The sequence below is a fragment of the Vombatus ursinus genome, unplaced genomic scaffold (assembly GCF_900497805.2).
Source record: "Vombatus ursinus unplaced genomic scaffold, bare-nosed wombat genome assembly UNPS02005236.1, whole genome shotgun sequence".
In the NCBI taxonomy this organism is placed as follows: Eukaryota; Metazoa; Chordata; class Mammalia; order Diprotodontia; family Vombatidae; genus Vombatus; species Vombatus ursinus.
The window spans coordinates 3,487,686-3,514,027 of NW_020945014.1; the positions used below are offsets into that span (position 1 = coordinate 3,487,686).

General features: G+C 42.6%; 1 protein-coding gene across 1 annotated transcript in view; it reads left to right on the plus strand.

The window, feature by feature from the left end:
- MROH5 (maestro heat like repeat family member 5) overlaps positions 1 to 26,342 on the plus strand; it is a 101,563-nt gene that overhangs the window by 57,567 nt on the left and 17,654 nt on the right. The window contains exons 18-25 of the mRNA XM_027845115.1: positions 3,376 to 3,530; positions 5,662 to 5,812; positions 6,906 to 7,090; positions 11,712 to 11,849; positions 16,152 to 16,266; positions 19,150 to 19,293; positions 20,183 to 20,359; positions 21,676 to 21,831. Coding sequence (XP_027700916.1) covers positions 3,376 to 3,530; positions 5,662 to 5,812; positions 6,906 to 7,090; positions 11,712 to 11,849; positions 16,152 to 16,266; positions 19,150 to 19,293; positions 20,183 to 20,359; positions 21,676 to 21,831 — 1,221 coding nt within the window. The remainder of the gene's footprint in view (positions 1 to 3,375; positions 3,531 to 5,661; positions 5,813 to 6,905; positions 7,091 to 11,711; positions 11,850 to 16,151; positions 16,267 to 19,149; positions 19,294 to 20,182; positions 20,360 to 21,675; positions 21,832 to 26,342) is intronic.

Below are 26,342 nucleotides of genomic sequence, written 5' to 3' on the forward strand. Positions count from 1 at the left end.
ATAATCATTAGGAAGCACTTCCTGTGTGAAGCTAAAATCTACTTCTCTGCCAGTTCTCTCTGGGGCCAAGTAGAATGAATGAAATCCCTCTTCCACATGAAGCTGAAGTCCTTCAAATGCCTGAAAACAGTGAGCAGGCCTCTTCTGTAAAGTCTTCTCCATGCTAAACATCCCCACTTCCTTTTACCTGAGTTCACAAAGCCAGATTTCAAGGCCCTTCGATTTGATTCAATTCATCGAATACCTATTAAGTAAGAGGGCAGCAGGGTTTAGTGGACACAGAGCTGGTCTGGAAGTCAGGAAGACCTGGGTTTGAGTCCCACTGGGTAAATCTCTTAATCTCTCAGTACTCTGGCCAGCTGTCTTAAGTTTTTGGTGGAGGGAGTTTCTTCACTCAGGAATTCCCATTATCAATAAGATCACAGGCCCAGTCCCCATCTTATCTATTAAGGGGAATTCGCAATTATTAAGTGCCTGCTGTGTGCTAAGAAGCATTGAATTTTTTAAAAATTATATCCCTACCCTCAAGCACCTTATACTGGTTCTTGCCAGTGTTCTTGCAGATCTCTCATGAGATGGTACAATTGCCTGCCTGTTTGCCCACCTCCCATTACATTCTTTCTTATCCCCAACTTATCAATGTGATGTGGTGCACAAAGCTGGGCATAATAGTCCAGATATGTGGACAATGTTCCAGATGTGTTCCAATCTAGGGACAAAGGACAGAGAAACACTATGTCTCTTAATACAGCCCTTCTCTCCTTGCTTTCCACCCAACTGTGGCTCCTTGGCAGAATGACAATCCCCCAATGCCAAAAGCCTCTGGAAATCTGGGGAACTCTTAAGTAAAATGTGATGTACCTGCACACAGACATTCCCACTCCACCAAGTCTCTGTGGTAATGCCCTTGAGGGAAAGGGTTACATTTATATCAAACCTAAATTCACATCTTTGTCACTTGTGTCTTTGCTCCTAATCCTGCCCTCTGAGCCCAAGAAGCACATGTCAACCCTCTTCCACCTGACAAAATCTCTTAGGTTCCCTTCCTACTCTAAATCTATGACCCTATAGTCCCATGAAATATTTAAAGTCAGCCCCCATGTCTGAAGCTAGATTTGAGCTCAGGTCTTCCTAACTCTAGGTCCTGAGGGCTATTCACTACGCTGTCTAGCTGCCTAGATTCAATCCTCCTCCCCGTCTCCCTTCCACCAGCTGTGCCCAGGTTTTCTTCATTTTCTTTAAGTTAAAATTATTTTATGATAAAATACCTATCCCCTAAAATTCAATGTAATACTCTTATGTTTATTACTTCAGATGAGCATAATTACTTCTCTGATTACAGATGCTAAGGGGAAGCAAAAAAAAATCCCCCCTAAGTCTTCTCCTCTTTTGCTAACCATTCTCAGTTCTTTTCATCACTGCCTCATAGCACAAACTTGAGTAGCAATCGCTGTTTGGTTTCCTGCTCCATGTTTTCTCCATCAGCAGATGAGAAGAGTACAAAGATAATGATTGGCGGTCGGGGCGGGGAGAGAGACCTATCTCTGAATTTTTTATATTAAAAAGGGAACCTCATATAGTTGAAAAAGTTGGAGATCCAATGTTCTAGCCCATAGAGATGGTGGTCCTATAATGCCTTCAAGTGGGCTCTTTCCCTTTCCTGGAATATTTTCCCTTCTCACCTCCATGATTTTGAAATCTTTAGCTTCTTTCAACGCTCCTTGGAGTACCACCTCCTATAAGAGGCCTTTCCTGATTCATACCTCCATCTCATGTTTTTAGAACCTGGAATTTACTTCACATTTGCTTCGTAGGTATTTTCTATTAGTCAACAGCTATGTATGAATAGTTCCCCACCCTTCATTCCTAATACCACGTAGAATGGAAGTTCTCTGAGGGCAGAGACTGCTTACATTTTAGTTTTTATCTCCAGAGCCTAACTAGCACAGAATCTGACAAACACTAGGTTCTGGATAAACCAGGATGCTGAAGGGCCTTCAGTTCATGTCATGTAAGGATTGTCTAAAGGAACTAGGGGTGATTATTTTGGAGAGAGAATACTTAGGGAGGATGTGTTAGTTGCCTTTAAACACCTGAAGGACTGCTATGTGAAAGAGGGGTTTGATTTGTTCTGTTTGACCCCAAAGAGCATAACCAGGAATGATGGTGGTTACAAAGAAGCAAATTGAGGGTAAAGGTCAGAAAACATTTCCTAATAATTATTAGAGCTGCCCAAAAGTGGAAGGAGCTGCCCCAGGGGCTGGTGGGTTCTTCCTCTTAGGCGGTTTTCAAGCAAGGCTGTATGAGCACTCAACTGGTACATTAGAGTCCAAATTTCTTCAATATTTGGATTGGACTAGATGGCAGTTAAGGTCCCTTCAAACTCATAAATTCTGTCACTTTGTGAAATACTTGTTGAATTGAATTTCCTACTTTTGCTAATGGTGCTACTATAGAGGCAGCTAGGTAATATATTCAAATAATTGTTTGCTGTGTGACCCTAGACAAGTCATTTGACCTCCCTTAGTTTCCTCATCTGTAAAATGAAGATAAGAATAGTACCTACCATCGCCATTGTACTTAATAGATTTGCAGTTCCATGTGCAATCATCTTTTTTATTATACTACATTATAAAAATGTTTGTTTTGTTCCATAAGTTAAAAATAAAATAATTTTTAAAAAAAAGAATAGCATCTACCTCCCAGAGTTGTCGTGAGGATCAAATGAGTTAATATTTGTAAAGCACTGAGCCTAGTGTTTGACACATAGTAAGCACTTACTAATAAATGCAGCTAGGTAGTGCAGTGGATAGAGCATTGGGCCAGGAGTCAGGAAGAACTGACTCCAGGTCTCCAAAACCAGCCTCAGACACGTACTAGCTATGCGACCCTGGACAAGTCACTTAACCCTGCTTGCCTCATTTTCCTGCTCTGTAAAAATGAGCTGGAGAGGGCAGCTAGGTGGTGCAGTGGATAGAGCTCTGGCCTTGGAGTCAGGAGGATCTGAGTTCAAATCCAGCCTCAGACACATGATATTTCCTAGCTGTGTGACCCTGGGCAAGTCACTTAATCCTGACTGCCTCACCAAAAAACAAAAAACAAAAAAAAAGCTGGAGAAGGAAATAGCAAACTACTCCAATGTCTTTGTCAAGAAAACCCCAAATGGGGTCACAAAGAGTCAGACACAACTGGAAACAACTTCCCTTCCCCAACCATTCATTTCATTCATTCCAATCTCCATTAGCCACCAATGTTTACAACCTCCTTTTTTGACTCTTCAACCCTCCACACCCAACCAGTCACCAAGTCTTTTCAATGCTGTCTCTGCCATGTTTCTCCTACTTATTTCTTCTGCTTTTCTTTCCCTTCTCCCAGGTTTCAGACATCAGCCAGATGCTCTATTGCCACCTCACGTCCATTGACTCAGTGAATGTCAAGAAAAAAATCCTGAAGGCTATCACCTTGCTGTCTAGATACCACACCCAAGAACTAGTGAACTGCTTTCTGGATTATTCCCTCCCACTGGACTGGTACGGTGGGGCATCTCTGGGATCCCAGCCTGGCCAGACCTCAGCAGGGCTGCAGAGCTGGCTAAGTTCACATGGTAGTAGTATTCAGAAATCTGTAGCAAGATCCTGTCAAGATGCCTGGCTATCCAACAGGATGCTTGTATGACCTGGCAAGGCATTTCCCCTCTCATCCCTCAGTTTCCCCTTCTGCAAAATGGGGGCGATAGTCCTTGTGCCACCTGCATCCCAGTTGTGGTTGTAAACAAAGTGCTTTGTAAACCTTAAAAACTCTAGAAAGAGGAGGTTTTTACTATAATTAATGGAAAAGAAGTTGTAAGGTATCATTTTCTTTAGTGTTCCTAACCCTAACCCTTCCCAGTTCTGTGATGTCCCCTCCCACCCCACTTTCCAGAGTCCTCTGCTAGAGACTAAGGGGGATTAACAGAGAAATATAACATACAGTTCCTACTCTCAAAGAGCTTTCAGAGTAGTGAAGAAAACAAGACTCATTCACTTAAAGCAGGATAGTCTAAGGCAATGGAACTTTTTCAGTTGCACCATAATAATAATATTAGTTACTATTTTAAGTGTCATAATATTGATACTAATAATCCCTTCCATTTTTTAGAGCACAGGTTTTCAGGACCTCTGTGAAGTAGGGAGTGTAGGTACAACTGCCACCTTTTGAAAGAGAGGGAAAACTGATACTATAGGTCCAGGGCTCATTGATCTAGATAGGGAAGGAATCTTAAAGTTCATCCAGGCCCTCACTCTTATTTACAGATGAGGAAACCGAGTCCCAAAGGGGATAAGTGACTTGCCCAAAAATCACACCGCCAGTGTTAGACCCAGGATCGAAAGCCAGGTAGCATGTACAGACCAGACCATGGCAGATGAAGAGTTAAAGGAAGAAGGGGAAGATAAGGGACTCAGGGGTCAGGGAAAGTTGCCTGGAGGATAAAGCACTTGATTTGGATCTGGCATTATGGGGTAGGGTCAGTCTAGGTCTAAATGACCTAAATTGAACTGTGCATGTTCAAGGGACAGTAAGGACACCAGGTCTAGCTGGAACCATGGGTTGGTATTGGAAAGTAGCAGCCACTAAAGCCGGAAGGGTAGATTGTGACCAGTTCTGGAGAACCAGGAACGCTAAGCTAAAGAGTTCAGACATTAATTATCCTGTAAGATAGGGTTCTCCAATCCTTTAATGGGGAAGTGTAATAAATAACACATTTATGACTATATAAATGTGAGGAGCTGCCATTTATATCTTGGAGCCATGATATCACTGGGTAGTGGGGGATAGTGGGCAGAGGGGATAACTGAGGGGATAGCCCCCAAATTCCCATGTTGAGCTTTTTCATTTGAATGACAGACCTCAATCCATTGCTTGGGGGGGCCCTGCCCTAGGCACTGGGAAATCTTTAAAAATTATAGTATCTCTTAGGCAAAGTATGGTCAGTTAGTCCCAAGGTTATTATAGACACAGAATTTAATAGAGCAGGGTTACAAGGCTAAGGTCAAATACCTTGAAGGCAGCATAGTGCATTGAAAAGAGTATGCTAGATTTAAAATCAAAGGATCTGAGTTCAAAATACCATTTTTTTAAGATGTGTGACCTTGAACAAGTCACATGACCTCTCTGAACCTCAGTTCTATTATCTATAAAATGAGGGAGCTGGGCTAAATGGACCTCCGTGGTCACTTGCAGTTTTCTGTCTTTAATCTGTGAGCTATGAAACAGACCAGAGTCAGGCCCACACTGGCCAAGTTCAGGAAATGCTCTGGCCTCATCCCAGAGCTCTGGGGCTCCTTATCTCTCAAATGAAGGAACTGGATTAAATGCCCTCCATGTCCCTTCTGGCTTGAAATACTGTGATCCATTGATTTAGTGGAACAGTGCATAGAGGATTAGACTTGGAATAAGAAAAATCTGAGTTCAAAACTTTGGATTGGATGTAGGAAAAAGTTCCACACTTCAAAGATTTTCCTTGACCCAGAAGGAAGGGTACAGAGTTTAGAATAAATTTAGAGTTAGAAGAAGTCTGCCTGAAGCCCCAGTGAGGGACCTGGGGTTAGGAATATGTGTTAAGAACCAAGCCAACCCAAATAATTTATTGCCACCTTCCCTGATTCTTGCAATTTTGGGCAGTGAAACCATCAACATTTGGCGGGCCATGGGGTTAGAGAAGCTGACGGCCCCCAAGGTGCTCCACATGCTGCTCACCAAGCTACAGGAACGGCCAAGTCTGGCGGAAGTCACCAAAACCAAGGAGACTGAACCCTACCTGGATTCACTAGCCGTAAGTTGTAAACAAGGGATCTTCATGGAGCCCTTAGCTTCTCTCTCTCTGACAGGAACCAATCAGTCAATTAATAAACATTCATTAAGCACCTCCTATGTAACAAGCACTTTGCTAAGCACTGGAGATACAAAAAGAGGCAAAAGATAGTCCCTGCCCTCAAAGAGCTTACAATCTAATGGGGGAGATACACTCAAACAAATATATACAAAGCAAGGAGCCACTTGGAATTTCTCTCCCTCATATCTTCTTCACAAAGCAAAGACAAGGCCTGTAACCACCCTGCTGGCAATCCAGGATTAACTGGCTTTGGGGAAGAAGGTATGGCATACGTACAAAATATCAGAACCAAAGGGCCTGTGTCCAACTCCCACTTCTGACACTACCTATATGGCCTTGACAATTTTCTTGGGCCTCAGTATCCTCACTTGTAAAATAAGGGGGTTGAACTAGAAGGCCTCTTGAATCAGGAAGATCACCAGATTAGGAGTTAGCGACCCAGCACCTTGTGTTTCCAACACAGTCGTTCCAGACTTAATGGTTGGAAAATAGACTGATGTATTGGAAAGCATTGCCCTCAGAGTCAGTGGTTCTTCCATTCATTAGCTCTGTGTGAATTAGTGGGCAGATGTCTTAATTTCTCTAAGCCTCAGTTTCTCCATCTGTAAAAGGGGAATAATAACACATGTCCTATCTACTTAGAAAACTTTTCTGAGAGAAGAGCTTCAGAAACTTTACAAGCACCATAGAAACACTCATTATTCTATCAGAACCCTCTAGCAAGAGGACTTAACCGTTTCTGTGTCATGGACTCTGTATCTAAGGAAGCCTATGAACTCTTCCTCAGAATAATGCTTTTAAATGCATAAAATACAAAGGAAATCAATTATATTGAAATATAGTTATCAAAATATTAGAAAAATAAGTTGATGGGCTCCAGCTTAATCCTGTGCCCAGTGGCCCAGTGTAGGGTCTTAGCTCAAAGACTGGGACTAGGGAGGGACAAACTGGAAGAGCTAAAGGAGAGATCTGCCCTCTCTTCCTAGGAAATCTTCACCCTAAGATTCACTCTCCCATGTCTTCTTCCTGGCAGGCTATGAATACACTCTATGAAATTCAGGATTGCCATGAATACAAAGAGGCTGTACAGAACTGGTACCCACAGCTCCTGCTGGGCCTCCTTACTCAGCTGCACTACATCTTTGAGCTCGGCTTGCTTGAATCACCCAAGAAGAATGAGGCGTCACAAAAGGCAGAGCCGATGCCCAGCCCTCAGAGGTAAGGGCCACAGCTTGTGGTTTGGTAGAAAGCCGTGGCCTCTGGGAGGCATGTCCTGGCTCTCCCACTGACTCTCAAGGTAACTTTGAGACAGTCTCTTCCTCTGAGACTTAATTTCCTCTTTCATAAAATCATAAGAGGGTTATGTGACCTCTATTCTGACACTATTTTCCAAGTTCTAAAGCCCCTCTCAGATCTAAGATTTTATGTTCTGAATTTCCTTAGAGCTCCGATACTCTATGATCTACGGATTGATTGACTTCTTTCACCTAGAATATGCTGCTTTCTAAGGTCCTTTCCAGATCTCAGATTGCATTGATCCTCCAGAATTGGATTTTAGTTACTGGTGGGGAGTAAAGAGAAAGCAAGAGCATGAGAGATGAGCAGGGAGAGAAGCTGAAGATAGATGGGAGTTTATTTTTATTAATAAAAAATTATAAATACATAAATAAATTTTATTATTAAAAAATTGTAAATAAATAAATAATACTTACATTTGTGTGAATTTGGGCCAGTCACTTCCTCATGTGGGCCTCAGTTTCCTCACCAGTTAAATGAGGGAGTTAAACTAGATGATCTCTACAATACTGTCCACCTGTAGATCCCGTGTTCTCTTTGTTAGCTCCCCTCTTTCCCAGGCCCCAAAGCTCTCTGCTGGTTAGCCTGAAGAGTAGACTAATCAGTGGGAATTTATTCATGGCATACACATACATACACACACACACACACACACACACACACACACACACACACACACATACATATATATATATATATATATACATCCTCCTTCCCTCCTCCCTCTCTCTGTCTCCATCACTGTCTATCTTTTTGCCTCTGTCTCTATCTCTATCTCTCTGTCTCTGTCTCTTTCTCTCTGTCTGTCTCTCTATATACGGCAGAGCAAGCATAGATCATAAAATTTAGAGCTAAAGAGGCTTTACAGGTCATTTTGTCCAACCTCCTAATTTTTCAGATGAGGAAATTGAGCCCCAAAGAGGTGCCATGATTGCCCAAGGAAGAAGTGTCAATCTCTCAGTCAACAGCACACTTCCTGCAAAACCCCTGAGTATAGCCCAGACTAGACCAAAATGGAATTGGGAAATGTTTAATGAAATAAATGAAAAAACAATACAACATAAATAATGTGAATTTGTGATTTTCTAAGTCAACATGTGACTGCCAGGGATGGGTTTCCATTTGAATTGGGCACCATTGGCTCAAGGTCACACAAAAGGAGTAAGTCGTAGAGGCAAGGTTCAAAACCCAGTACTTCTAATGTTGGGATCCATTTTTCTGCTGTTTTTCCTTCCCCTGTGTCTGCCTCAAGACTTCATTAACCTTAACCTTTCCTGTCCTCCTCAAGGCTTGGATCAGCATAGCTCCACAGGGCAGAAACAGGACAAGTCAGGGGAAAGTTAGTGACAGGCATATTTTGGCTCATTACAATGATGTCCAAATGGTCATAACTGATGTCCCAATTAAATGAGCTGCTTCCTGAGAGATAGCGAGTTCCACATCACTAGAAATGATCGTGAGGGAGCTAGAGGACCACTTCTTGTTAAAAGATGTAGTGTGATCAGTTCTGGAATAAGCGCGTTGGGAGAGACATTGACCAAAATGTGTCCAGAGATAGGAGACAGTCAGCACAGTGAGAATAGAGGTGGCCTGAGACAGAGGAAAGTGGAATGGCTCTGAAGTCAGAGGTGGTTGTGATTAGTCAATCATTTTTCAGTTGTGTTCAACTCTTCGTGACCTCTTTTGGGTTTTCTTGGCAAAAACACTGGAGTGGTTTGCTATTTCCTTCCCCAGTTTATTTTATAGATAAGGAAATTGAGGCAAGCAGAGTTAAGTGACTTGCCCAGGGTCACACAGCTAGTAAGTGTCTGAGGCCAGATTTGAACTCAAGAAGATGAGTCTTTCTGATTCCAAACCCAGTGATCTACCTACTTTGCCACTACCTGCAATTAGAGCTATCCAAAACAGGGATTATCAGGGGCAGGTAGGTGGCACAATGGATAAAGTACCTGACTGAATTCAAGAGGACCTGAGTTCAAATCCGGCCTCAGACACATAACAGTTACTAGCTGTGTAACCCTGGGCAAGTCACTTAATCCCATTGCCTAACCAAAAACAAACAAAAGAGGGATTGTCTTGGAAAATGTAGATTCTGCTTTACTGGAAGTCATCAAGTAAAAGCATTTTGTATGAAGTGATGCAGTGAAGTAAACAGAACCAAGAGAACAATTTATATAATAGCAATAACATTCTCAAGATAAACAACTTTGAAAGACTTTAATTCTGATCAATGCAATGACAGCCACAGTTCCTGAGGTCCAGCAATGCAGCATGCTACTTACCTCCCAACCAAGAGGAGATGAATAAATCCAGACTTATCATGATCTTTGGCAGATTGAAAAATATAACCTTTGGACAATGGGAGGAATTTGTTTGACGTCACTATACGTATTTGTCACAACAGTTTATTTTTTCCAGTGCAGAGGTCCAAGGTGGAAGGGAAAGAAAATCATTGATTTTTGTGTTCATTGAAATTAAAAACAAAACAAAGAAGGTGAGGGCATATCATAAAGGGATTTTTATTTAGGTAGCATTTGAACCAGATGATCCCTAGGGCCTTTCTGACTCCAAAATGTTGTAATACAATGAGAACTGTCCAAAAGTATAAGGGGCTCTTTGCCCATGAGGATATAGTGAGTTCTTCTTTCATGGAGATCTTATAGAGAATGTTTATTACCATTCATCGGGGATTTTTTTTTAACTCCCTATCCAGGGAAGGGTTAGACTAGAATGACCTCTGAGATCCTTTTCCCTTCCAATGCTAAGATGTGGTGACCCCATACTGCTTAGGGCAATTGAGGTGCTCCTCCACCTGCAGGTAGCGGGGTATGGCACTAATCTTTATAGCTATTTACAAATACAGTAAAATCATATAAATAAAGATCTGTAACAAAGTTAAGTGGTCACCATTCCTACTCTGAAGAAATATCCCAGTGAAATGATCTTATACTATATTGGAAAAGATTAGGATTACACATAAAGGAGAACTTTTAGTTCAGCACTGAAGTGGAGGTAGGTAGAAGAAATATCCTTCTCCTTAGTGAAATGGCATCACTTTCATCAGTCTAATATTGGTTGGAGGTGGGAAGGTCCTGGCCTTGGATAGACAAAAAGATGGTCTATATACCTCAACCTCCCCCCCAAGCACTAAGAGCCCAGAACTGACAGAAAACCCTCGGGAGGCAGAAAATATACAGTAGATTGATTGAGTACTGGATTAGGAGCCAAAAGACCTGGTTTCAAATCCAGACCTTTGGCAAGTTACGCTACCTTTCTGGGCTGTAGCTACCTTCCCTGTAAAATGAGGAGGCTGGATGAGATGGCTCTCAGGTCAACTCCAGATTTAAATCTATAATTCTATGACAACATTGTGTAATATATCTGGCTAAGTCTCTTCCCCTCTCTACATCAATTCTTACATTGGTAAAATGAAGGGTTTGTACCAAGTGATCTTTCATGGGGCAGTGGAGAAAACCATGGGCTTGGAGTGGAAATCCCTGGACTCAGATCTCTGCTCTAACCTTTGCTATATGTAGGGCTTCTGTATTACTCTTTGAGGGGACCACCATCCTCTGAGTCTCCTAGGCTCCAGGTAATCCAGCAGCCTTGACTTCTCACTCTCTCACTTCCCCATAGCTAACCTTTTGCCAAAGCCTTGTCTATTTTATGACCTCTTCTCTCATCTGACACCGCCACCACTCTGGCACTAGCCCTCATCATCTCAAGCCTGGAATATTGCAACAGCCTGACGGTTGGTCTTCCTGCCACTCCAGCCCACCCTCCACTCAGCTGTCAGAGTGATCTACCTGAAGCACATGCCTGACCATATCACTCCCCGCCCCTTACTCAATAAACCCCCATGGCTCCCTATCACCTCCGGCGTCAAATATAAAATCTTCTGTTTGATGTTCAAAACTCTTCATAACCTTCCCCCATTCACCTTTCCAGTCACGTTTTTCAACCTCACAAACTCTTCTATCCAGCAACACTGACCTCCATCCTGCTCTTTGAACAAGACAGTCCAACTCCAGACTCAAAGCATTTTCACTGGCTGCCCTGCATGCCTAGAATTCTCTCCTTCCTCATCTCCACCTCCTGGTCTTCCTTTAGGTCCCAGCTAAAATCCCACCTCCTACAAGAAGCCTTTCCCAATTCCCCTTAATGTTAGCGCTTTCCTTCTGTTGATTATCTCCCATTTGCAGTGTATATATCTTGTTTGTACGTGGTTGTTTGACTCTTGTCTCCCCCATTTAAACTGAAAGCTCCTTGAGACAGTCCCTAGACCATCTTTTGCCTTTCATTGTATCCCTAGCACTTAGCACAGTGTGTGCATGTAGCAGTAGACACTTAATTGATGTTTGTTGACCGACCAACTAGGAACCTAAGTAAGAAATTTAATGTGTCTAGGCCTCCATTTAAGATGAGAATAGGACCGAATAATCTCCAAAGTCCCTGCCTGCTCTAACCCTTGGTGACTCTAAGATCCATTCCAGCTCCAAAATCCTAGGATTGCTTAACTGACTCTGGTTCCTCTTGGCCATAGAACCTCTCTGGATTCTGTGAAGAGTCTTCTGTACACCAGTGGTCACTGGAAGGACTTTGCACAGTTAGAGCTGCAAGGAGCCTGGGATCTCTTCTCCAGCTTTGATACCTACAATCAGGGAGTGACCCTCATTGCCAGGTACTGGACTGCGAAAAGCTGTGCAAGTGGGGCAGGGGAGAGGAGAGGGGAACAGAATTATTCAGTTCAACAATGTAGAATGAAAGATCTTAGCCATATCATCTCTGCAGCCCCTTCCAGCTTCTGAGATCCTATGTTCTACATTCCACAGCTCTGACATTCCAGGTTCAATGTTCCAAAATCCTTTCTAGCTCCGACATTCTATGTTCTATATCCCGAGTTTCTACCCAGTTCTGAAATTCTATGTTCTATCTCCCAAGTTTCTACCCGGTTCTGACATTCTATGTTCTATCTCTTGATGTTACAATTATTTCTAACATCCTATGTTCTATACATTCTATGTTTTGGTTAGGTACAGGTTGGACTAAAATGGCCTTTTTAAAAAAATAATATTTTTCCCCAATTACATGTTAAAACAATTTTTTAATTATTTTTTTTAAGTTTTGACATTCAATTTCTATCCCTCTTTCCTTTTCCTCCCTCCTCTCCCCCCCTCCCTGAGATGGTAAGCAATCTGATATTGGTTAAACATGTGCAATCATATAAAACATTCCCATATTATTCATTTAGTATAAGAAGACTCAAACAAAAAATAAAAAGAAAGTGAAAAATAGCATGCTTCAGTGTATATTCAGACAACATCAATTCTTTCTTTGGAGGCAGATAGCATGTTTCATCATGAGTTCTTTGGGATTGTCTTGGATCATTGTATTGCTGAGAATAGCTAAGTCATTAACAGTTCTTTATCATACAATGTTGCTGTTACTGTGTATGATGTTCTCCTGGCTCTGCTCACTTCACTTTGTATCAGTTAATGTAAGTATTTCCAGGTTTTTCTTAAAATCATCCTGCTTATTTGGAACTATGCCCAAAGGGCTATAAAAATGTGCATGCCCTTTAACCCAGCAATAGTACTTCTAGGGCTATAACCCAATGAGATCATACAAATGGGAAAAGGACCCACATGTACAAAAATATTTATAGCAGTTCTATATGTGGTGGCAAAGAATTGGAAATTGAGGGGATTCCCATCAATTGGGGAATGGCTGAACAAGTTGTGGCATATGAATGTAATGGAATACTACTGTGTTATAAGAAATGATGAACCTGGAAAGACTTGTACAGTTTGATGCTGAGTGAAGTGAGCAGAACAAGGAGAACGTTGTACATAGTATCAGTCACGTTGTGTAATGACTAATATCGATAGACTTAGCCCTTCTCAGCAATGCAAGAATCTAAGACATCTCCAAAGGCCTCGTGATGGAAAATGCTATCCACATCCAAAGAAAGAACTATGGAGTTTGAATGAAGATCGAAGCATACTATTTGCTATTTTTTTTTCTTCTGTTGTGCTTTGTTTCCTCTTTCTGGTAGTTCCTCCTATTTGTTCTAATTCTTACTTATAACATCACTAATGTGAAAATATGTCTAATAGGAATGTATATGTATAGCCTATATCAGATTGCACGCTGTCTTGGGGAGAGAGGTGGGGAGGGAGAGGGAGAAAATTTTAAAACTCAAAAGCTTATGGAAATGATTGTCGATAAATCAAAATAAATTAATAAAAAAACAAAATCATCCTGCTTGTCATTTATTATACCACAGTAATATTCCCTCACAATCACATACCACAGACTGTTCAGCCATTCCCCAATTGATAGACATTCTCTCGATTTCCAATTCTTAGCCACCACAAAAAGAGCTGCTATAAATATTTTAAATGGCCTTTTTAAAAAGTTCCTTCTAATTTGGAGATTCTGTGATGTAAATTTGCCCAAGGGTCAGTCAGATAATAAGTAAGAGACTGAATTCAAACCCTGATCCTTTGTCTCAAGAGCTAGTGGTCATTCCACTAGACCAAGTCACCTCCTGGATTGGATGGCTGGATGGTAGGCTCTACAAAAGTTAAAGAGGAACCTCAGAGAAGGATCGCTTACCATTCATGCTATGATCTATTACAGAAATCCTTCCATCCTTCACGGCCTCACTCCTCTAAGACCTTCATCCATCAAGAAGATTTCTTTGACTGTTCTAACTGATACCAATCTCTCTTCTTGGTTCCTGATATGACTTGACACCTTGACACTCAATTACATTAAGCTAGCATTTAGGTAGTATTTTAAGGTTTGCAAATAGTGTCTCATTTCATCTTCACAACAACCATAGAAAGGTAGGTGCTATCATTAGCCTCATTTTACAGAAGAGGAAACAGAGGTTGCCCAGGGTTACACAGCTAGAATATCTGAGCCCAGATATGAACTCAAGTCTTCCTGACTCCAGGGCCAGTGCTTTATTCATTGCCCCACCAAACCGCCTCAATCTAACACCTGATTCAATCTTGTTTTGTACTTTTTACACACATACCCCTATAACGCTCTCTCCATCCTCTCAGCCTATTTGAACCCTGCACTTCTTTGGAGACCCCCCTCAAATTCTCCCTCCCTCCCAGGAAGTCTTCCACAAGTATTACAGCTCCCAGAAATCTCCCCTCCTGAGCTCCTTTTGTCCTTGTAATCATTATCACATAGACCCTGCCTTGTAAGCTCTCAATGAGCTAGGGTCTCCCTCTAGATCTCCTAATGTTGGGCCTGCAAATGACTCTTTTTTAAATAATCTATCTCTAAAGTCCTTTATAGACTGATTCTAAAAGTCTAAGTGGTTTAAGTCTTCCATGGACTCTACTTGTCCAGTCTCATCCTTTGCAAACATTCATATGGAGGCATATGACACTGGAATCTGGGGCCTCACATTCATATGTATATACATGAAGACACATAGAATACACATGCATAACTCTTACTCATACAGAAATCTGACACATCATTTTCATAGCAATGACACTGTAAGACAGGCATATGCACGTCTGATGATCTCCATCCTATGGATAACTCTAAAAACTCAAGTGACAGGCCCACAATCACAAAGCTAGTGAGCATCTAAAGTGACATTTGAACCGAGGTCTCCTGACTACAAGTCTAGCCCTTTCTAGTACATCACCCTACCTCTCCTACTCTGATGGATCTGTGATCTCAGACTATGGACACTCCCTCTAATGGTACATATTGCAACCCATCTATACCTCCTTACCCTGGGCCACCCTAATCCATGTCCTCCCACAGATTCTGCCCAGGGAATTCACCCAACACTCTAGGGAGGGCCTTTCTTTAGAAAACCTTGACATTGCGTGGATGCCAATGGAGCACAGAGGCCACTCATTAGTTACCACTTATTTTCCCTGCATGACCCACCCACCTTACTTTCCAGTCTATAGTTTTCTGACATTTTTCTTTTAGGCCATTTCCTCTGCATATTTCTTTTTTGGCAATATATGCTACAGCCTACTCACACCTACCATGTGTCATCCTCACAACATAATGATAATAATGATCATAAAAATAGCTCTGCCAACATCCTCCTCCAATGCCTCATCATGCCAAAAGAGTCAGCAATCCTGGCTTCTCCAAGGCAATGCCAGTAGCCCAAGCTGTGGCTGGCACTACCAACCTGGAAGAGATTTCAGTGCAGGCCCTCCAATGGACTACATGCATAAAAAAGCCTAGTGAAGTGCTAAGGAACTGATCAGCAGAGAATGCAGATCTTGCTGTTGTTTTATGGCCACAGAAATACATCTAGATCCTACCAAAGCATGGAGGGTTATGAAGTGTATTGTTTCATAGTGAGACTCTTGGAAAAAAAATCATCTGGAATCATCAACTTGCCTCTCTGCCTCTCATTTACTCCTCGCTATCTGATTTTGAACAGCACCACTTAACTGGTGGGTTATTCCTTCCAAATGGCATCAATAATCTCTTAACTTCTGCATCCAATGGCTTTGTCTCAGTCTTTGTCCTAAAAATAACTTGCATTTTTGTAGTGCCTTAAGGTTACCAAAACACTTTCATCACAATAGCCTTATAAGATATAAAGAGCAAATATTTCTAACCTCATTTTACAGGTGAGAAAACTGAGACCCAAAGAGTTAGCGTGACTTGCCCAGGTACATATCATTGCTAGTGTTTAAGTGACCTGCCCAAGTATCATGGGTAGGGTTTGAGAGTTTAAATGACCTGCCCAGAATAACACAATTAGTAAGTTTCATGTCCAAAGAAGGAAATTTTTAAGCGACTTGCCCAGGATACCTAGTGCCACAGTGACTAGAACACAAGGCTTTTCTTACTACAGTGCACTCACTACTTGTACACATGCCATACACAGAAAAACAAATAGCCACTCACAAAATCAAATGTTGGTATAGGATGCCTTGGTTGTAAGTATGTCTCATGCCCTCCTGTCCCATTTCAGGGCCATGGTGCATAATTCCTGCAGTCAAATCAAAGGACTCCTTTACCAGACCATCTCCAATGTGGAGGCCAAACCAGAACGTGACAAGAAGGTGGCCAGCCTCTTTTTCACAGAGGTAGGATACTTGCTGAGGGCAGGGAGAAGAACTCTTTGTATCTTCTTCAAGAATATTCCTTTTCCTATCCCATTACTAAACAGAAGAGAGAATGCTAAAATCCCAGAGGTAAAGTGGACCTCAAAGACCAGATCTAGTCCAATCCACATGTAAATAATATGCTTGGCAAGTGATTTAACAAGTCACCCTACCTCCACCTGAAGGGGAGCCCATTCTACTTAAGGATAACCCTTAATAGACAATTTTTTTTTCTTTACATTGAGCCTAAGTCTTCCTCTCTGCAACTTTCACTCATTCTAGTTTTGCCCTTTGGATCCAAGCACAACATTACTAATCCATCCTCCACAGGACAGCCCTTGAAATACTTGGAGACAGCTATCATGCCCCTTTTGATAAAAAAAAAATCTAAAACATTCCCAGGGTGTAAGCCAAATGCTCTAGCTCCAGAAGTTTGGGAAAGGATAGGCCAATCTTCTGGCACAGAGGCAGAGACTAATCCTCCTTGGGCATCCCTCATTGTCCCTTGAGACAACCTTTCTCCAAGTTCTACTTTCCGTACCTCTTTTAGAACTTATTTCACTGCCCAATCTGGGCCCCAGTGTAGGAGCAAAGCCTCCCAGGGCCTTTTGCTACCAGAAGAAAGCAGCCTGTAGCTGTGCCTCAAACTCCCTCCCCTGACCCAAGAAGCAGAGCTAGAACTTAAGGTAGACTACCAGGGCTTCATCTGAGTGGGGCATTGCCACAGGGTGGAGAAATTATCCCCGGAGGGGATATAAGTATGAAACCAGTAGCTGTATAAGAGTCAGTCCATCAGTCAACAAGCATTTATTAAGCGCCGGCTGTATGCCAGGCAGTTTAATGGGGAGATAACATGATGACAACTATGTACAAACAGCCTATGTATAAGATAAAAATGGAAAATTAAAAGGGATCAGGAAAGCCTTTTTTTGCAAAATGTAGTTTAATGTTAAGGAAAAAAATGTACTAAACTCATTTTAAATGACTAGAAATCTCTAACATTAAACAAATACAGAAAACCTGGCATTATTTACATAATGCTCTGAGATAGTTTAATATTAAGAGGTATAGAGAAAGCTTTTAACAAGAGCTCTCATCTAACAAAAGTATTGTTAAAAAATAAAGTATGTATAACATAATTACGTGAATGAGTCTTAAAGGCACAGGACAATGTAATTCTTTTAGAGACACATGGAGCCAACACACAAAATTACATGGGTACCCCTGAAAAAGAAGACAAGATTTTAGCTAAAAACAGAAGGAAACCAGGAGAGGCAAGAGGCAGAGATAAGAACATTCCAAGCATGTGACACAGCCTAATGTGAGGAGAAAGGGCACAACAGGGAGGTGACATCAGGACCTTCAGTAAGGACATCCTGGGTCCCTTATCCTGAGGGCAGTCTCTTTCCCCTAAAGTTTTGTTCTTCTTGGCTTCTCAAACTTTGCTAAAGCCCAGAGTCCTGGGGCTAGGCAGGACTGGGTTAAATATACAAAAATTAATAGAGGAAAACAGAGAGACCCCAATGAAAGAAAGGAAAGTCATTTTGGGCTAACTGCACCCTAAAGTCAGATGAGGAAAAAAAATAAAAAGCTTAATTAGTACTTCCAAAAGAGTTAGACAATGATAAGAAGACAAATGGAGGGTGGGGGAAGGCAATGTGGTGTGGTGGAAAGAGAACACTTGATTTGGATTCATAAGATCTGGGTTGCAATCACGGCTCTACCTGTGTGACCATGGGTAAATCGCTTTATTTCTCTGGGTCTCAGTTTCTTCATTTTAGAGGTGACAGCTGCCCTGAGAAGGGAGGAGGAGGCCCTTGAGAACCCCAGAGGTAAAACTGAAATATGATCATCATATCAGACCCCTGTCCTAGAAATGTCCACGGCTCCACATTGCCTATAGAGTGAAGGCACTCTTGTCAGCTTCTCCATCTTAACCCTAGCATTCCCCCATTAAGCCTGCTTGTTCTGAATGCTCTATCTCAGATCTTTGAAACCAGAAAAGCCAATCTTTTTACTCTTTCCACCATGGGAAAACAATAATTCTGCCACAGAATTGTTATGTGACAAATGACACGTCCCTTTCCCATCACTGGGCCCTCCACTTCCTTCCCTGTAAAATGAGAAGGTTGAATTAGCTGTTCTCTTCCAACTTCCTTCCACCTCTGAAATGCCAGTTTTAATTTCTGACTCTATGCCCATCTATCCCCTTGAGCCCCAAAAGTAGACACCATACTATCCCCTGCCACATTACTGTCCCTAGTCCCTTATCTACCTAAGGGCTAGACTAGATGGGCAAAAGAAGGAAATAAACATTTATACAGCTCCTACCACATGCCAAGTACTGTGCTAATTGCTTAATTCACTTGATCATCACACCAACCTTGTGAGGTAGGTGCTATTATTATCCCCATTTTACAGTTGAAGAAACTGAGGCAAATAGAGATTAAGCAACTTGCCCAGGGTCACACAGTAAGTAAATGTCTGAGGTACATTTTGAACTCAGGTCTTCCTGATTCTAGGTCCAGGGCTTATCCATTGCTCTACAGCTGCCTCTAAGGTTCCTTCCATTCCTGACATTCCATAGTTTTCATTTCTGTCTCTGTGCCCTGTCTATCCCCCTAACCCCTAGAAGTAGAGTCCATACTACCCTCTTGCCATATTACTGTTCCTAGTTCTTCATCAGCCCAAGAGAGATCACTCCCCGAGATAAAAGTTCTAGAAAGATCAGCCCTGATTGCTCCTATGCCATCCTTATTCAAAATATGCAGCACCACATCTACACATACCTCATTATCAGAGAAACACCCCCATGAGGGGAGAGAAGGGGACTGGGGGATGACAGTGCCCCCTCCCCCACTTCAGTTTCTCAACAGCCCTGTGATGCTGGAGGAACTACCTAAACAGGCCGTATTGTCACACCTCCATCAAGGGCTGGCTGACCCCAATCCTTCCATCCGAGTGATCAGCCTGCAAGGCCTCAAGAATGTCATCTTTGACTCAGAGAAGGTAAAAATGGCCAAGGAGGCCAATTTTGTCATTCATTGACTCAGTCATCCATATACGGTTCTCAGGTATTTATCCATGATTGGGTACATGGGTGGCTAAGAATAGCCTGACCAGAGAGGAGTGAGTGTGATGGGGATTTATAGATGTGGTAGGGGGTAAGGGGAGATAGAAGTGAGCAAGAGGGGAGGAATAACAGCCTCATGGCTTTGAATGCTAGGCAGACTGTGGACTTGTTGAAGAAGACAAATAGGGAGCCATTTTCTGTTCTGAGTATAAGATCATAGGATTCAAGGTTCAAAGAGGAGAAAACTAAGGTCCAGAGAAACAGAAAACCAGAGAAGAGCCTATTAGTCCAAATCCACGAGTTAGTCAATAACAGAACCAGGTGTCTGCCCTAGGTGTCCTGACCAAGTCTAGAAGAGCACTTCAAATCCAGAGCCTTTCCTATGAACTCCCACTGGGGAGTGACATGATGAAAGTGCTTCTTGGTGAGATTAGTCTGGACAAAATTTTCCAAAATTTCCTGAGGAGCAGGCAACCTCATAAGTGGGTTCCACATTCCTGAAGGTCTCTTGGGAAAACTGAGTAATTATTTGTCAGAGGGGATTCCTGTTCACTCATAGATCGAGCTAACTGCCATCCAAGGTCTCTTCCAGCCTGGAGGGTGTATAATTATGGATAGGAAGGGGCTAAAGTGCCAGAGAGATCCCATACTGACTGAGAAAACCACAAATTAACATGGGCTGTCTTGTATTGTATTTTTATTTATTTTTGTCCAACATTTCCTAATTACATTTTAATCTGGTTCTGATGACCCTTGGTAGTTTTGTGGGATTGGGCCAGGCCTCAGATTTGACCCCTCTGCCTAGACTGTTTTTCTGTCCTCCAGGGCAACCTTCTCCGAGCCCAGCTGCCAGCCTTTCTGGAGGGTTTCTACCATGACAATGAGCCGGTGGTCATCAGGGTAATGAGCACAGTGGCTGATGTCCTGTACTGCCTGGGGCAGCAAGGAACTGGCCACCAGTGCCAGGAGATCGCCCTCAATCTTCGCAATTTCTTCGACGATGTGAGTGTGGCTGTGAATGCATGGCCCCCAGATATCTCCATGTGTGCATCTCCTTCTACAAGATTCCTGGGTGGGGTTCAAGCTGAGATCTTAGAGGGTGGGGACCTCGAAGGCTGTGTCTGTGCCTGGAGTGTACTCTCTTCTCACTTCTGCCCTTTCTCAGACCTTCTTATTTTATAGAAGGAAAAACTGAGGCCCAGAGAGGAGAAAAAGAAACCTACCAATGGTCACACAGCTAGCCAATGGCAGAATCAGGAACCCCTGACCCCAAATCTGGAGCTTCTTCCATTTCAATACTCAAGTTGGCATGGAGCAATGGGAAGAGCCCTGGATATATTGGTTTGAATTTTCAGTCTACGACAACTCTCTGTGTGACCTTGAGCAAGTCACTGCTCTCAGTTTCCTCATCTGTAAAATGAGTTTGGATTATATGATTCTAAGGTCCCTTCTAGGTCTGGGCCTTAGGGATCTATAAGTATATACGTGTTCCTACGACCAAGAACGCATATCATTTGCCGCCAATAGCCCCAAGGAGGGCACCACTGCCTCTCTCCTTGTCCAGAGTTGTCAAGAAGTAATAGATAAGATCAGGCAGAGCCAGAACCCAAGGTTATGGGCTCTAAAATTGATGTCCTACGTGCTGGCTGCAGAGCTGAGTATGTAGACAGGAAGGGTAAGCAAGAGAGCCCTGTTGTGAATGGGCGAGTGTCGTGTGCCAGACTATGCTGTAACTTGGCATCCTTTGGGAACCAGAGGCCTGAGAGCTATAGGATGATTCCTAGGTCACGATGTCAGGCACAGCTGTATCTTCACAGCACCCTCTGAGCCCTGCCTCCTGCTCAGGGTGCCTGGCTCAGAAAACGCATGATCCTGATAATAGGATTATATATTGGAGGTCATTTGTTGAGAGATAATGTGGGTACAAGTGTGCCATTGTGTGTAAGGAGGATTGTGGGTATATGTGAGACTTTCTGTGTGTCCAATTGTATGCATGTATATACATGTATGTGTACATAGCAGTGTACATGTTTGAGAAAGAAAGAAATCCTCTCCTTCCAAATTTTTTGCCTAAAAGAAGAGTAATAGACCCTGGTCTGAGGTAAAGACATAGACTGGGCCAACTGTTGCCAAGAATTCTAGGGCCATACATCAAGGCTGACACGTAGTGGTAAAATGAGGTAAATGCTGCTTGAGGACAGGGATTGTTACAACCCCAAGCATACAGTAGGCACTTAATAAGTGCTTTTAGATTTATTCATTGATGATGGTTGGGGGTGGGGTGGGGGTGGGGGCTCCTCTGGGCATGTCATCCTCAGGATCGAGATAAGGTCCGAGCATCAGCCATCTCCCTGTTTGGAGACCTAGTGATTTCCATGGAGGGAAAGGATTACTACACTCTGAAGCCCCAGGTGTACCAGAGCCTGATACCCCTTCTCATGCACCTGAAGGACAAATGCCCAGCAGTTATAACGGTCAGTCAACCCAATGGTCAAGCAGAGTGGCTGATTGTCAGATAATCAGGCAACCAGCCTGTCAGTCGTCATGACAAGTAGTCACAGAGACAGGCAGTCTTTCAGGTCCAATGGTAATCCAATAAACATTCAGACAGACAGAGAGGTTAGGTGGTCAGTCGGTCAAGGGTCAGGGAAGCACTGGAGTCAGCCAAGACATCCTTCAAGCTGTTACTGAGTATACCCTGGGGGAATAAGCCCATCTCTAGGGAAACGGATTCTCCCTTTAACCTCAACGAAAAGACATTGAATCTTTGCCCCCGGGGAGGTGGGAGGATGGGGGAGAAAAAAAAGGGGGATGGGGAGGCGGGGACAGCAGAAAAGCTAGGGGAAAGAAACAATTCTCCCTCCAACTCTGGTTAGGCAGGGGATGAACCAGGCAATGCATATTCACACTGTCTACCACCTTCCCCCACCTTAGACTGGTCTTATTTTCATTATAAATCCACTGACTGATTTTGTTTAGAACCATAGTCTTATTTCATTTTCATTCAATCCAATGCCCTGTTTTCATGAAGACAACTCAAGTATTTTCATTTGGCCTAGTGCCCACTTTTCATTAGGAAAGATGCTTTATGAAACTCATCATTATTACATATTACTCCCCTTTAGACACACTACAATCCAGCCAAACTGGCTGCCTTGTTCCTCCCAAAGATGACTCATCTCCTGTCTCCAAGCCTTTGCACAGGCTGTGTCCACACATGGAGTGCACTCTCTCCTCACTTCTGTCCTTACTCAGACCTGGCTTCCTCCAGACAACACCACATCCCCTTCTATCTCTTTCATTGTATTCACATCCCACTATATAGACCCAATGGTTTAGGAGGAGAAATTGGAATAGTCCCTTGCTCTGACATTTCCAGACTCTGTCTTTACTGTCATCTCTCAGTACCCTCAACTACTCTGGAGTTCATGGTATCAAAATGTTTCAAGCCATTCAAATCATGGTGACTATTGTCTACCAACCCCCAGGTCATTCTCCCTCATATCTCAAAACGTTTATTGCCTGGCTCACTGTCTTTCTCTCCTCCCCTAACTCTTGTTCTTTTAACAGGGGATTTCAACAGCCACAGTGACGCTCCTTCAATCTCTCTAATATATTATTTCCTTAAATCTCTCAACATACTCCTTTACCTCATCTCAGCTATACATAGGGATGGTCACACCCTGGATCTCACCATTACTTATAAGTGCTCCACTTTCTTCATCAAAAATTCTGACATTCCTCTACCTGACCATAACCTGCCATCATCCTATCTCACCCCGTGCCTCACCCTTCCTGAACCCATTCAGGTTCAAGGCTTCATCTTGACCTCCAATCCTTTTACCCTTTCAGACAATTACCCTTGCTCCACATTCTTATCCCCTCTTGAATCCTTCACCCCTTATCACAGCTCATCCCTTGTCAAATTTCACCCCTAGATTACTCCCATCATTCATCTCTTCTGTTTCTACTCTCGTGCAACTGTACATTGAGAGCTAGAGGAAGTCACACAACCATGCAAACTGAGTACACTATAAATTCATGTTAACCAACTTCAACTGGGTCCTCATTGGAGCAAAGCAGGCCCTTTATTCCTCCCTAATCAATTCCTTATCTTGCTCCGTCAAAAGCTATTTTAACCCTTCTGTCTCCTCAAGCTTTCCACAATTTCCTTTTCTCCCATTCTCTCAGATGAGAACCTCATCTCTTACTTTAATGGGAAAATTAAGACTATTTACCTCAAATTCCCTCTTCTAACCTTCTGTCAACAGTTAACAAGCATTCACTAAGTACCCACTATGTGCCAAGTACTGTGCAAAGTGTTGGATCCCTTGATAGAATTTTCCACTTTCTACTCCTTTCCTATAGTCTCTGATAATGAGGCTACCCTGGGGATCTTGGCCAAGGCTAACCCCTCTACATGGGCTTGTGAGGCTGCCCTGGGGATCTTGGCCAAGGCTAACCCCTCTACATGGGCTTGTGAGGATGCCCTGGGGATCTTGGCCAAGGCTAACCCCTCTACATGGGCTTGTGAGACTGCCTTGGGGATCTTGGCCAAGGCTAACCTCTCTACATGGGTTCATGATCCATCCTCTCCCAGCTTCTCCAGCAAATTGTCCTCTCAATCTACTACTCCTCCAAACTTCAACCCTGCCTCCCTTCTAGTTCTTCCCTGCCTTCAAAAAATACTCAAACCCTCCCCTATCCTTAAGAAACCTTCACTAGAGCTATCCCCTTAAATTTATCATCTTATATTACTCTCCCTTTTCTCAGCCAAACTCCTTGAAAAAGCTCTCTAGATACATTATCTAGTTCCTCTCCTCTTACTCATTTCTCAACCTTTTGTAATCTGGCTTCTAACCTCTTTACTCACCTAAAACTGCTCTCTCCAAACTGCCAATGATCTCAATTGACAAATTTTTTCTCAGTCTTTATCCAATTTGACTTCTCTGCTGCATTTGACACTATGGACTACCATCCCCTCCTCAATAGCCTCTCATTGCTGGGACTTCATGCTACCTACTATTCTCACCTGGTTCTCCTCCTACTTGTCATTCGTAAGATCCACCATCTAGCTATATAAAAAAAATCAGCAAAATAAATTTCAGTTGCAAATTTATAACTATAAGCTTTAAAAGTATAAGCTGTATGTAACTCAGAAAATACTGGTAATATTTTATAACAATAAATTACACATTCCTAACTATAAGCATTCCCCCAAACTCTATTCTAGGTCCTGTTCTCCTCTTCTCCCCATGGATTTAATTATCATCTCTAAGCTGATGAATCACCAATCTATACAATATATTCAGCCCTAGTCTCTCCCCTTCAGTCCCTTATCACCATCTTTTAACCACTTCAAACTTCATGTCCTACAGACATCTTATACTTAACACGTTCAAAAAAGAAGTCATTATCTTTCCCCTTAACCCCAACCCCACCACCTTCCTCACTTTTCTATTTCTGTTGAAGGCATCACTATTTTTCTAGTGCCTCAGGTTAATAACATCAAAGTCATCCCCAACTCCTCAGTTTTACTCACCCCACAGAGCCAATCATTTGCCAAATCTTGTCATTTCTAGCTCCTTATCATCCCTCCATTCACAGGGTGGCCTCAAATTATTGGAATAGCTTTATAATTGGTCTCCCAGTCTTGGTTCTCTCTTCACTCCAGTCTATCCTCCAAACAGTTGCCAAAAGAATGTTAAAGAGGTAATTTAACATTTCACTCATTTACTCTTGAATGGCTCCTTGTTTCCTCTGAGAAAAACTCATTTTAGCTTTCAAAGCCCTTCACAACTTGGCATCAATCTATCTTTCCATCTTCATTACAAACAGCTCATCCTTATGCACTCTACAATTCTGGGGTGTATGAGGTGTTTAAGAGTTTATGGGATATTCAGAAAAGACTAGCACCTCTGGTACGAGGGCTTGCCAAGCCCTTTTCAGGGATGATCACATACCTTGGGTGTCTACCTGGCACCCAACTCTCACTTGTGGCTCCTGTAGCAGGTGCAGTGGCCTTACCCTGGTAAACCGTCTTGGCAGACAAGCTAAACCAAGTTGAGGGTGACCGACAGCCTTCAAACCCCTCAGTTAGTTAGGGAGGTGTCTACCCCAAGCACTTGAATAGGAACATGAGAACAAATTGTTTCAACATCCATTAAGGGACTAAAGCAGGTGCTGTTGAGCCTTAGAGCTTGGCCATACATCGAAGATTCCAAGGTCAACCACTGCATCCCAGGCTATTGCCAGTTCTCTTGACTTTTGTCTTGCCACTGGACTTTTGGTGACTCTGGAAGAGAAAGTGAGGCTGACAACTTTGTATAACCCTGCATCACTTAAATCCAATTCACACATGAGTCAAGACATCACCCTGTGATGTTACTGGTCTTCTTCGAAAACAAAGGACAAATAACAACAACAGTTCTGCCAACCTGGCCTTCTCTCTGTTCCTCACACAGGCAACTCTGTCTTCTGTCTCTGCCTTTGCACTGGCCATCCCTCCAGCTTGGAATATACTCTCTCCTCACCTCTGCCTCCTAGAATTCCTCTCTTCCTCCAAGATCCAGCTCAAGCACCACCTTCTCTTAATGAAGTCTTCTCAGATCCCATCAACTGCTAGTTCCCTTCCTCTCCAACTACCTTGTATTTATCCATATTATTTTGGTATTATTTTGGTATTTATTCTGTATACACTTATATATGTATTTCTTGTTTCCCCTTTCAAATGTAAGCTTCTCATGAGAAGGGATTGATTCATTCTTTATATTTGTATTTCCAGTACTTAGCTCAGTGCCTGGTACACAGCAGGCACTTAGTAAATGCTTATTGATTGATAGAATCCTTAATTTCCTTCAAAACTTAGCTCAAGTGCCACCATCTTCTTTACATGAGACTATTCCTAATCCTTCACCCCCCCCCAACAAAGATATTAGTACCACCTTTCAACAAAAAATCATCTTGCATTAATGTTTACATATTT